The sequence below is a fragment of the Ricinus communis genome, chromosome 4, assembly GCF_019578655.1.
Source record: "Ricinus communis isolate WT05 ecotype wild-type chromosome 4, ASM1957865v1, whole genome shotgun sequence".
Lineage (NCBI taxonomy): Eukaryota > Viridiplantae > Streptophyta > Magnoliopsida > Malpighiales > Euphorbiaceae > Ricinus > Ricinus communis.
In genome coordinates this window covers 30,963,548-30,975,544 of record NC_063259.1, presented here as the reverse complement: position 1 = coordinate 30,975,544, position 11,997 = coordinate 30,963,548, and the positions used below count along the sequence as shown (strand labels likewise).

Sequence of the window (11,997 nt, the reverse complement as noted above, 5' to 3'; positions counted from 1 at the left end):
TGAGTTAAAAAACAGAGGTGAGTCTATCACCTATAGAATGGGACCCACCATGAGCGGTTGTCGCGTGCCGCATAGAGCCTATGTACACGTGGCACATCTCAAAATCCTTGAGCTGTCGAGTCACTTTACGATAGCGATCATCGGCCAATTCTTCTTTGTATATGTTTTTCTCTTTTTATTTAGATCATCAGTTGAATGAAGTGGGAAGCTTAATCTTAAAAATTTTAATTTTATGAATTCCTAATTTTTGTGGCGGACGAACTATAAATTCACATGATTAAAAATAATAATTTCAAGTTTAAATCTTATTCATTCAAATAATAATAATAATAATAATAGTATTAAAGAAAAAGGAAACCGCTGGCCCCATCGGTTCGTGGTCCCCACATTCAAAGACTCTCTCGCTTTTATGTCTGCATTTCTCTCTATAAAATCTAAACTCTCGCTGCCATTTAGATCACTACTAGTCTTAGAAAAAAAAAAAAAAAAAGAAACAAACAAAGAGAGCAGGTCATCACGTCGGTGCTCTCCTCCCCTCTGCTCTGCTCCGCCTCTCTCTCTCTCTGTTTTTCTTTTTCCTTTTTATTTTGCCTCTGCCCAATCATAAATCTTTTCGCTTCCTCTCTGTTCGCTCGCTCTATTCACGGCTTTGCTTGTTTGCTGCTTCTTTGTTTCGAGTTCTTCAATACTGGATCTCGTAAAATCCGTCTGTGCATGAAGCAACATTAGATTTTTATATTTCTTTGTTTTTCTTAGGAGACCTTCGTAAATTCCACAGTTAATTTAAGATCTTTCTCTCTCTTTCTCGTTCCCTTTCAGATTTCCCTTTTTCTTTTAAGTTTACATTTTAATCTCGAACTCGTTGGATTTGGCTGCGAAATCATCTCATTAAAAAAACAGTTAACGTATTCAGATCTGAAACTCTGCATGTTAACTTGATTTGTGATAAGAAAAAGGAACACTTATCCAATCGAATCCCTTAAGCTTCGGTTCTCTTCGGATCTCATCTCCATCTCTTATATTTATATTAGACACGTTAAAAGAAAAAAAGAAACAGTTTTGGTTTGTCAATAATGTCGGCGACCTCTTCTTCTAGTTCTCTTCTTCAACCTCGACGAGGAGCTAATCTTAACATAACGAAACAGCCCTGTTCCATTTCTCCTAAACTAAACGTTATTGCTCCTATATCTCGCCGAACCTCTAGACCTACACGATGCTCCGTTACCAAGAAATCAGCGGTTTTGGACAAAAAGATCTTTGGAACTAGACTTAGGGCTGCAGGAACCGAGAGGCTCCATTTCTGGCAATCCGATGGACCTGGATGCTCTCCCAAGCTCCGGGTTATGGTTCGCTCCGCATTGTCCGGAGTCCCAGAGAAGCCTCTCGGTCTTTATGACCCATCTTTTGATAAGGATTCTTGTGGGGTCGGGTTTGTTGCTGAGTTATCCGGTGAAAATAGCCGTAAAACGGTGAGTTCTATTTTCTATTTTTTTATTAATAAAAAAAATACATCCAAAGGACATTTATATAAATATAGATTTGTGTTTTTGAATGGATGGTTTTGTTTTTTGTTCTGTTTAATTTGATGTAGGTGACTGATGCGTTGGAGATGTTGATACGCATGTCTCATAGAGGGGCATGTGGTTGTGAAACTAATACTGGTGATGGCGCTGGTATTCTTGTTGCTCTTCCTCATGATTTTTACAAGGAGGTATCTTATCTTATCTTTTCTTATATATTTTTTTTTGTAATTTTATTTACATTTCTGATTAATGGAGAAAGATTAATTGAATCTAATATTGTAATAAAAGTTTTATTAGATTTATATTATTATTTTAATTTAATGTCTTTTTGCTAGGTTGCGAAGGAGAGTGGGTTTGAGCTACCGGGACCTGGAGAATATGCAGTTGGCATGTTCTTTTTGCCCACATCAGACAACCGAAGGGAAGAGAGCAAGAATGTTTTCACTAAGGTAACTTGAGATCAAATTCTGTTTTAATTTCTTATATATATGAAACAATTTGATTTTGATTTTGATATTTATTATTTTTTGGTGTTAAAGGTTGCGGAGTCACTCGGGCATACAGTTCTTGGTTGGAGGCGAGTACCAACAGACAATTCAGGTTTGGGCAATGCTGCTTTGCAAACTGAACCAGTTGTTGAGCAAGTGTTTCTCACTCCTAGTCCTAGATCAAAAGCTGATTTTGAACAGCAGGTAGTTTTTAGCTTCATAACGTGTCACAACAATTCGAGTTATTTTTTTTGTTCTTTTTGTCGAATACAATATAATTCTAGTTAGTAATATATATTTCTCATTGTTTCACATTTAGGTATTACATGTCGGTTACAAATAAAACAAAAATAAAAAGCTTCATGCTAGATAATTCTCAATGTTAAGACCATCTGATTGTGAATAAAGTTAAAAGTCTTTTTAATTCCTAGACGTCAGTTCTATAAACTGATGATTGTTTTTTACTGCTTTCCAGATGTATATATTAAGAAGAGTGTCAATGGTTGCCATTCGAGCTGCATTGAACCTTCAGCATGGTGGTGTTAGGGACTTCTACATATGTTCTCTTTCCTCGAGGTTTGTACTTAATAAGAGTCCACTATTTGTTTCAGGATAGATTTTATCTAACATATTGTTAATTGCTTGGTTGTGTATATGCAGGACTATTGTCTACAAAGGTCAATTGAAGCCAGTACAGGTTAAGGATTACTATTATGCAGATCTTGGGAATGAAAGGTTTACGAGCTACATGGCCCTGGTAAATATTTTATCCATTCACTTTCCTTCTTCTCCACTAACTCATACTTCAACAAACAGCATGGCAATCACCGGTAACTGAAGATATGCAAGGTTGAGGAAAGACTTCTGAGGCATTGAAGTTTGAATGATCTCTTAAGTTCTTCCACTCCCTTGATTACTAATTGAATTTGGATGCTGGATTGGATGCTTTGGGTGAGTTGAGTTGGTAAGGAACCTCATTGTCAAAAGTAAATCATGTTTGCAGAAATTTACTGCACTGCTCTCTGTGATCAGTTGTTTGAGGTGGGAATTTCAAGTTGGCGGTTGAAAGGAAAAATTTGTTTAGTCATGGTACCTTAGTGTTTGCATAATGCTATATTATTGGTGCATCGGGATAACGTCTAGGGCCTTTGAGACAGTTGGATGTTTTTGATTTTCAGATCAGTTTCACTATTTTAAATTGAGCAGATGGAATTGTAAAATGACTATTGTTCTTTACTGGTGCAGATACACTCGCGGTTTTCTACCAATACATTTCCTAGTTGGGACCGTGCCCAACCCATGCGTGTCTTAGGCCATAATGGGGAAATTAATACACTTAGAGGCAACGTCAACTGGTATGTTACTAACTTACTATGAGATACTTCCTTTGTTAATTATTAAGGATCAGTATTTGCATCAAGATACCCTTTTATCGATCTATTTTCTTAAATAGTATTGAATGTTTATTTTGTGTGCAAAAAGAAATATGAACTTTAAGACTTGCGGTTCAGGATGAAGGCACGTGAAGGTCTCTTAAAGTGCAAGGAGCTAGGTCTGTCCAAGAATGAGATGAAGAAGCTTCTACCAATTGTGGATGCTAGTTCTTCGGACTCAGGTTAAAATTTTTAATACTAAGTAACAGAGGATTGCATTAGTATAAGTATCTGCTTTCTGCTTTTCTGACTTTGTTATTTCCCGATTGGTCTGTTTTGGGAATGTTACCAATTTTATAGGGGCTTTTGATGGTGTCCTTGAGCTTCTAGTTCGAGCTGGTAGAAGTCTCCCTGAAGCTGTAATGATGATGATCCCTGAGGCTTGGCAAAATGATAAAAATATGGATCCTCAACGAAAGGCCTTGTATGAATACTTTTCAGCCCTTATGGAACCATGGGATGGGCCTGCACTTATCTCATGTAATTGTCTTTTAGTTTATACATGCTCTTTAAAAATTGTTATATGCCGTCTGTAGCTTTTGCTTATTGGGTGCAACTTACAGTTACGGATGGCCGATACCTTGGAGCCACATTGGATCGCAATGGACTGCGTCCTGGAAGGTTTTATGTAACACGAAGTGGACGAGTTATTATGGCTAGTGAAGTTGGTGTTGTGGACATTCCACCTGAAGATGTCCTTAGGAAAGGAAGACTAAACCCTGGAATGATGCTTCTGGTGGATTTTGAGAAGCATACTGTTGTAGATGATGAAGCATTGAAGCAGCAATACTCCCTATCAAGGCCCTATGGGGAGTGGCTGAAAAGGCAAAAGATTACACTCAAGGATATTGTTACCTCAGTTCCAGAATCTGATATAGCTCTCCCTGCTATAGCTGGAGTCCTTCCTGTATGTTTCATATATACTTCATTGGAATTACTTTCCTTCCTTTTTCCTGTTTCCCTGCAGTAGCAGTTCTTATTGTGATATGAATCTTTTGTAACTCCAGGCATCTAATGACGATGACAACATGGAGAACATGGGCATTCATGGTTTAGTGGCACCATTGAAAGCTTTTGGGTATGTAAAACACTACCTGCTCCAAGTATTTTTGACTTCATTTTTTATAAAATGTGATATGACATCATACTCTTAAAACCATATGCAGTTATACTGTCGAAGCCTTGGAGATGCTGTTGCTTCCTATGGCAAAAGATGGGACTGAGGCTCTTGGTTCAATGGGAAATGATGCTCCCTTGGCTGTCATGTCTGATAGAGAAAAGCTCACTTTTGAGTACTTCAAGCAAATGTTTGCCCAAGTGACAAACCCTCCAATTGATCCTATTAGAGAGAAGATAGTTACTTCCATGGAGTGCATGATTGGACCAGAAGGTGATCTGACAGAAACAACCGAGGAACAATGCCATCGCCTATCACTAAAAGGTCCTCTCTTATCCATTGAGGAAATGGAATCTATAAAAAAGATGAACTATAGAGGTTGGCGAAGCAAAGTTCTTGACATTACTTATTCAAAGGAACGTGGTAGAAAGGGGTTGGAGGAGACTTTGGATAGGATATGTGCTGAAGCTCGTGATGCAATTAGAGAGGGATATACTTTGTTGGTTCTATCTGACAGAGGTATGAAATTCAAGTGGTTTGAAATATAAGTATCCTCCATTTAATTGGTCAACAAATTAATCTCTTTTTTTTGCTGGTCTTTCATGTATAGCCTTCTCATCAGAGCGTGTTGCTGTAAGCTCTCTCTTGGCTGTTGGTGCTGTCCATCATCATCTGGTTAAAAAACTTGAGCGAACCCGAATAGGTTTGATAGTTGAATCTGCTGAACCACGTGAAGTCCACCATTTTTGTACCTTAGTTGGATTTGGTGCTGATGCCATATGTCCATACTTAGCCATAGAGGCCATATGGAGATTACAGGTTGATGGGAAGATCCCACCCAAATCTACTGGAGACTTCCACTCAAAGGAAGAGCTAGTCAAAAAGTATTTCAAAGCAAGCAACTATGGAATGATGAAGGTTCTAGCTAAGATGGGGATTTCAACTTTGGCCTCATACAAGGGTGCTCAGATTTTTGAAGCTCTAGGTCTTTCTTCAGAAGTGATTGAGAAGTGCTTTGCAGGAACTCCCAGCAGAGTGGAGGGAGCAACCTTTGAGATGCTTGCCAGTGATGCACTTCATTTGCATGGGTTGGCATTTCCCACCCGAGTCTTTCCTCCTGGAAGTGCTGAGTCTGTAGCTCTCCCAAATCCTGGGGATTACCATTGGAGAAAAGGAGGTGAAATCCACTTGAACGATCCTCTTGCTATAGCAAAGCTCCAAGAAGCTGCCAGAGGTAATAGTGTGGCAGCCTACAAGGAATATTCTAAACGTATCCAGGAGTTAAACAAATCTTGCAATTTGCGTGGACTTCTAAAGTTCAAAGAGGCAGATGTAAAAGTTCCACTGGATGAAGTGGAACCAGCCAGTGAGATTGTTAAACGATTCTGTACTGGGGCTATGAGTTATGGATCAATATCATTGGAGGCACACTCGACACTGGCTATTGCTATGAATAGTCTTGGAGGGAAATCAAACACAGGTATATTTTGATGCAACCTGCTCGTCATTTTTCAAATGGGGAGTTTTACGTTCTCCATATAATTTGGTTCAATGTTGCGGTCTCAGTTTCCATATAACTACTATGTTCCTTTTCTTAATTTTGTTCTTATGTGGCTGAAGGTGAGGGAGGTGAACAGCCATCTCGCATGGAGCCTCTTCCAGATGGTTCAATGAATCCAAGGAGAAGTGCAATCAAACAGGTTGCTAGTGGGAGGTTTGGAGTTTCAAGTTATTATCTCACAAATGCTGATGAACTCCAGATCAAGATGGCTCAGGTATATTTCAGATAACTTGCATTGTTGACAGTTGATGCTTGTTCATTCCCATTTAGCCCCTGTTTGCCTGTTGGAACAGAGGTTCCTATTGTTTATGGATTTATGTTCATGGCAGATGATGCTGTGTTGCAAAGCACCTATCGGTGCATTTGCTCTTTAACTGATACCTACTTTGGCATTTGGTGAGGTTAAATAAAAACTGAATTCGTTTATTAATGCATCAACTCCTTTGTTCTAAGACGCTCTACCTTGACTCACAGGGGGCCAAACCTGGGGAGGGAGGTGAGCTTCCAGGCCACAAGGTCATAGGAGACATTGCAGTTACCAGAAACTCTACAGCTGGTGTGGGACTTATCAGTCCTCCTCCTCACCATGATATTTATTCAATTGAAGACCTTGCCCAGTTGATTCATGACCTTAAGGTATGAGCATTTACTGCTTTATGCGCTTAGGTTCATAGATTTTTATGGCCTATGCCTCTTTAAGGTGGTTTGATGTTTTGATTACTTGTCTCCTTGAAGTAACTATAGTGTTGCTCCTTTAGGGACAATTTGAGCTATATAGTATCACTTCTATCCATTGAATTGTTCTGTCTTGTTGATGTCATTGCTTTGCTTTTCTTTGCAGAATTCCAATCCAGGAGCTCGTATTAGTGTCAAATTAGTATCTGAAGCTGGTGTAGGTGTAATTGCCAGTGGGGTGGTGAAGGGCCATGCTGACCATGTTTTGATCTCAGGTCATGATGGAGGTACAGGAGCTTCTAGATGGACTGGCATCAAGAATGCTGGGCTCCCATGGGAACTAGGATTGGCCGAGACCCACCAAACTCTTGTTGCTAATGATCTTCGTGGCCGCACTGTTCTTCAGACAGATGGCCAACTGAAAACTGGAAGAGATGTGGCCATTGCTGCACTTCTTGGTGCAGAAGAATTTGGCTTCAGCACCGCACCGCTCATAACACTTGGCTGTATTATGATGCGAAAATGCCATAAGAACACTTGTCCTGTTGGCATTGCCACTCAAGATCCAGTACTGAGGGAGAAGTTTGCTGGGGAGCCTGAACATGTTATCAATTTCTTCTTTATGCTAGCAGAGGAGCTCAGGGAGATAATATCTCAGCTCGGTTTCCGTACACTCAAGGAGATGGTTGGTCGCTCTGACATGCTTGAAGTTGATAAAGAAGTTATTAAGAATAATGAGAAGCTGGAAAATATTGATCTCTCTCTATTACTTAGACCTGCTGCTGACATTCGCCCTGAAGCTGCCCAATATTGTGTCCAAAAGCAGGATCATGGCTTGGACATGGCTTTGGATAAAAAATTAATCACCCTCTCCCAGGCTTCTCTGGAGAAGAAACTTCCTGTGTACATCGAGTCACCAATATGCAATGTGAACCGCGCTGTTGGTACAATGCTTAGCCATGAAGTTACTAAGCGGTATCACTTGGCTGGACTTCCTGCGGATACCATACATGTCAAGCTGACAGGAAGTGCAGGACAGAGCCTGGGAGCTTTCCTCTGCCCTGGGATTACACTAGAGCTTGAGGGTGACAGCAACGACTATGTTGGTAAAGGATTATCAGGTGGCAAGGTTGTAGTTTATCCTCCAAAAGGTAGCCTATTTGATCCAAAAGAGAACATTGTCATTGGCAATGTAGCTCTATATGGTGCCACAAATGGTGAGGCATATTTCAATGGAATGGCAGCAGAAAGATTCTGTGTCCGTAATTCTGGTGCCAGGGCAGTTGTAGAGGGTGTTGGTGATCATGGTTGCGAGTACATGACTGGTGGGACTGTCGTTGTGCTTGGAACAACTGGAAGAAATTTTGCAGCAGGTATGAGTGGTGGTGTTGCTTATGTTCTTGATGTGGATGGGAAATTTCATTCTCGATGCAACCCTGAACTGGTAGATCTTGATAAAGTTGAGGAAGAAGAGGATATCATGACTCTCAGAATGATGATACAGCAACATCAACGTCACACAAACAGTCAACTAGCTAGAGAAGTACTTGCTGATTTTGAAACGCTCCTGCCAAAATTTATTAAGGTCTTCCCTAGAGATTACAAGCGTGTTCTTGCAAAGATGAAACAAGAAGAAGCCTTAAAAGATTCTGCAGAGGAGGATGAGGAGCAGGATGAAGCAGAGTTGAAGGAGAAGGATGCTTTTGAGGAGCTCAAAAAGATGGCAGCAGCATCTTTGAACGGCGCGTCTAGTCAGGTAAACTTCTATTTTTAGCAATGGTTCTGCTTTAGGCATGTGAATATGCTTCTCCTCAACAAACCCACACTCTTCTCTCTCCCACTCTCTTTCTGTGGCAAAGCATGTCTTCTTCTTGGTGTTAAAAAGTTCAAATTGTTGTCATTCTCTTTGGACCTTTCATGCTTTATAGCTGGACAAATGCAGTTAATGTGGTGTTAATATTCTTATCGATACAAACATCTGAGATATCTAAATTTGCAGAAGGATGAAGACTCCGAGCCATTGAAAAGGCCTACTCAGGTTAATGGTGCTGTTAAGCATCGTGGGTTCATTGCTTATGAGCGTGAGGGTGTTCAGTACAGGGATCCTAATGTTCGAATGAATGACTGGAATGAAGTTATGCAGGAATCGGAACCTGGCCCACTTTTAAAGACTCAATCAGCTCGTTGCATGGACTGTGGCACTCCTTTCTGCCATCAGGTAAGAGTTGCTGTTCTTTCTCCGTTAATTTTTAATTTCTTTTGCATATACATGTGCATCTTTTTCCATATGAATATATTAATCAAGTGCCACCACACTAAACTCCGAAACAAAATATTTCAGGAGAACTCTGGATGCCCCTTGGGGAACAAAATACCTGAATTCAATGAATTAGTGTACCAGAATCGGTGGCGTGAAGCATTAGATCGTCTCCTTGAGACAAATAACTTCCCAGAGTTCACTGGCAGAGTGTGCCCTGCCCCTTGTGAAGGGTCTTGTGTTCTTGGTATTATTGAGAATCCTGTATCTATCAAAAGCATAGAGTGTTCCATCATTGATAAGGCTTTTGAGGAAGGATGGATGGTGCCACGGCCACCCCTGAAGAGAACTGGGTATGTATTTAGCATGAGCCTCTACTACTCTTGATTGTTGCTCTAAAAACTAAATAGAATGACTCTGAGACTCATATTGTTTAATAAATCAATTCATTTATGACATCCATTGTTTTAAAAAAATCAATTTCCTTGATGATAACCTTCACTGAATGGAATTAAGTTTTTGGTTATGATGATCAATGCTTTTGCTTACAGGAAAAAGGTTGCTATTGTTGGGAGTGGACCGGCTGGCTTAGCGGCTGCTGATCAACTAAATAGAATGGGTCACTTAGTGACTGTATATGAGCGCGCTGATCGAATTGGAGGACTAATGATGTATGGAGTACCCAACATGAAGGCTGACAAAGTGGATATAGTTCAACGCCGTGTTAACCTCATGGCTGAAGAAGGCATCAATTTTGTGGTCAGTGCTAATGTCGGAATTGATCCTCTTTACTCTTTTGAGCGGCTTCATGAGGAGAATGATGCCATTGTTTTGGCAGTAGGAGCCACAAAGCCAAGGTAAGTCATATCGAGCATTCTGAGCATTTTACTGAAATTTTTTATCATTTCAAGGCTTGATCCATATTATGACAAAAAGCTTGGCCAGCCCAGGTAAATAATGTGAAAAGGAAAGGATGATCAAATCTCATCAATTGTTTCTCGTGCAGGGACCTTCCTGTACCAGGACGGGAATTATCAGGTGTCCATTTTGCCATGGAGTTTCTTCATGCAAATACAAAAAGTTTGCTCGACAGCAATCTAGAGGATGGTAACTACATATCCGCTAAGTGGAAGAAGGTAGTTGTAATTGGCGGTGGTGACACTGGTACAGATTGTATCGGGACATCTATCCGTCATGGTTGTAGCAGCATTGTAAATCTGGAGCTTCTACCAGAGCCACCACGAAGTAGAGCTCCTGGCAACCCCTGGCCACAGGTTTTACTTTTTCTTCATCTGTTTATAGATAATGTGTGCTAGATTGAAATTCTTGTCCATTTATTCTCTTTATGCCTCCCTCAGGTTCATGAAACATTTGTAAACTTGGTTTTCAATGCCTTGTCATTTTGCAGTGGCCTCGTACATTCCGTGTTGATTATGGGCATCAAGAAGCTGCTGCAAAGTTTGGTAAAGACCCAAGGTCCTATGAGGTGCTGACTAAGCGTTTTATTGGAGATGAGAATGGGGATGTGAAAGGACTGGAGGTGGTATGTGTCCGCTGGGAGAAAGATGCTAGTGGGAAATTTCAGTTCAAGGAGGTCGAGGGCAGTGAGGAGATTATTGAGGCTGACCTTGTTCTATTAGCCATGGGATTCCTTGGTCCTGAGGCGGTTAGTATTATATACATTTTGCTTTCTCAGACCCTTCTTTGGGATGATATGAATTTTGCAACTTGGTTTAAAAAAAAAAAGAGTTCTGGAACACCGTATTTATGGAAGTTTTATTTAAGTTTTTAAGAAAAAGGATACTGCACCAATTTGAATATATTATTTTACCACAAGTTAGTCAAGATACACATTTATATATATTACTTTGACCCGTGCTCACTAGTTCTCTCGCTACGTTTCAGAATGTGGCAGACAAGTTGGGCTTGGAGCGGGACAATAGATCAAACTTCAAGGCAGATTATGGCCGATTCTCAACCAGTGTTGAAGGTGTCTTTGCGGCTGGGGATTGCAGGCGTGGGCAGTCTCTTGTTGTCTGGGCGATATCAGAGGGTCGACAAACTGCTTCCCAGGTGGACAAGTATCTCATGAGAGAGGATGTGACAATTAGCCCCGACGCCCAGGATGATCTTGTGAAGAGACGCCAGGATCTTACCAAGAAGCACCAAGATAACAAACACACGGTTATGACATAGGTGAATCTTTTCTTCTTCTTGTTGTTGTTGCAACAGTGCTTGAAAGAAGTAGGAACAGATTCACCTTTTACTTCAAACAATCATGAAATCAATTGTTATACGGACGACGCAAGTTGAAGGATAATATCAAATTTACAGTTATGGAGCTGAGTGATGCAGAAAACAGGGAGCAGGAATATAGAAGTGGTTTCCATGGGGGCTGGTACAGAAAGTAGGATATTATATTATTATATTCCTTTTTCTATGTCATATAGTTGATAGCTTCGCCCAGCTTGTTTGAAAGTTAGCTTTGTTACTCTTGTTTTTGAGGAATAATAATAATGTACAGTTTTGTTTCTCTCATCTTGAGATATATATGGGGAAATTTTTTCTATTTCTGAATATGTTCTTTTTTTCTTTTCTGTTTCTTCTTTGCATATTATTGTGAATCAGTTTGATTGATCAAACTGAACATCGGACAATTCTTAGAAATCTTTGTAATCAATTTGAGTACCTCGTCTTTTGAAAAACATAGAAGAAGCCTTCATTTATATATTGTCTTGCTCATTGCAGGCGGTTCATTATTCTGTCTCTTATCTGTTAGTGCCTAGGAAATGTATTCTGATTATCACGTCTAAGAATTTCGATCAAGATAATAGATGCCTAGATTTTTTTTTTCTTTTTATTATCGATTGAGCACTTGCGAATCCTGATATTGGATAAGTAGCCTCATCGGCTTCCAATTCAGGAATTCGTTGTATAACTGTA

General features: G+C 40.0%; 1 protein-coding gene across 3 annotated transcripts; it reads left to right on the top strand.

Annotated features, from left to right (window-relative positions):
* The first annotated feature begins 474 nt into the window (after positions 1 to 474).
* Positions 475 to 11,633, top strand: LOC8274353 (glutamate synthase [NADH], amyloplastic). 3 transcript variants are annotated; one of them, XM_002513508.4, is made up of 22 exons: positions 475 to 1,469; positions 1,592 to 1,711; positions 1,859 to 1,972; positions 2,063 to 2,215; positions 2,487 to 2,587; positions 2,672 to 2,768; positions 3,257 to 3,366; positions 3,523 to 3,626; positions 3,745 to 3,924; positions 4,008 to 4,351; positions 4,452 to 4,522; positions 4,611 to 5,080; positions 5,172 to 6,041; positions 6,182 to 6,336; positions 6,597 to 6,758; positions 6,964 to 8,553; positions 8,797 to 9,015; positions 9,139 to 9,407; positions 9,606 to 9,911; positions 10,061 to 10,328; positions 10,463 to 10,720; positions 10,960 to 11,633. In XM_002513508.4, the coding sequence occupies exons 1-22, from the start codon at positions 1,074 to 1,076 to the stop codon at positions 11,248 to 11,250; spliced, it is 6,648 nt and encodes a 2,215-aa protein (XP_002513554.2). In that variant the 5' UTR covers positions 475 to 1,073; the 3' UTR covers positions 11,251 to 11,633. The 3 variants fall into 3 exon arrangements, with proteins under 3 accessions (XP_002513554.2, XP_015571198.2, XP_015571199.2); XM_015715712.3 differs by lacking the exons at positions 475 to 1,469; positions 1,592 to 1,711; positions 1,859 to 1,972; positions 2,063 to 2,215; positions 2,487 to 2,587 and adding an exon at positions 2,828 to 2,962 and having other exon boundaries at positions 2,672 to 2,746; XM_015715713.3 differs by lacking the exons at positions 475 to 1,469; positions 1,592 to 1,711; positions 1,859 to 1,972; ... (1 more) ...; positions 2,487 to 2,587; positions 2,672 to 2,768 and adding an exon at positions 2,835 to 2,975.
* The last annotated feature ends 364 nt before the right edge of the window (positions 11,634 to 11,997 follow it).

Coding starts and splice junctions, on each gene's coding strand:
- LOC8274353 (XM_002513508.4), top strand. CDS start 1,074: ATGTCGGCGACCTCTTCTTCTAGTTCTCTTCTTCAACCTCGACGAGGA. Junction 4,523..4,610: donor GCACCATTGAAAGCTTTTGG/GTATGTAAAACA, acceptor AACCATATGCAG/TTATACTGTCGAAGCCTTGG. Junction 10,329..10,462: donor CTGGCAACCCCTGGCCACAG/GTTTTACTTTTT, acceptor GTCATTTTGCAG/TGGCCTCGTACATTCCGTGT.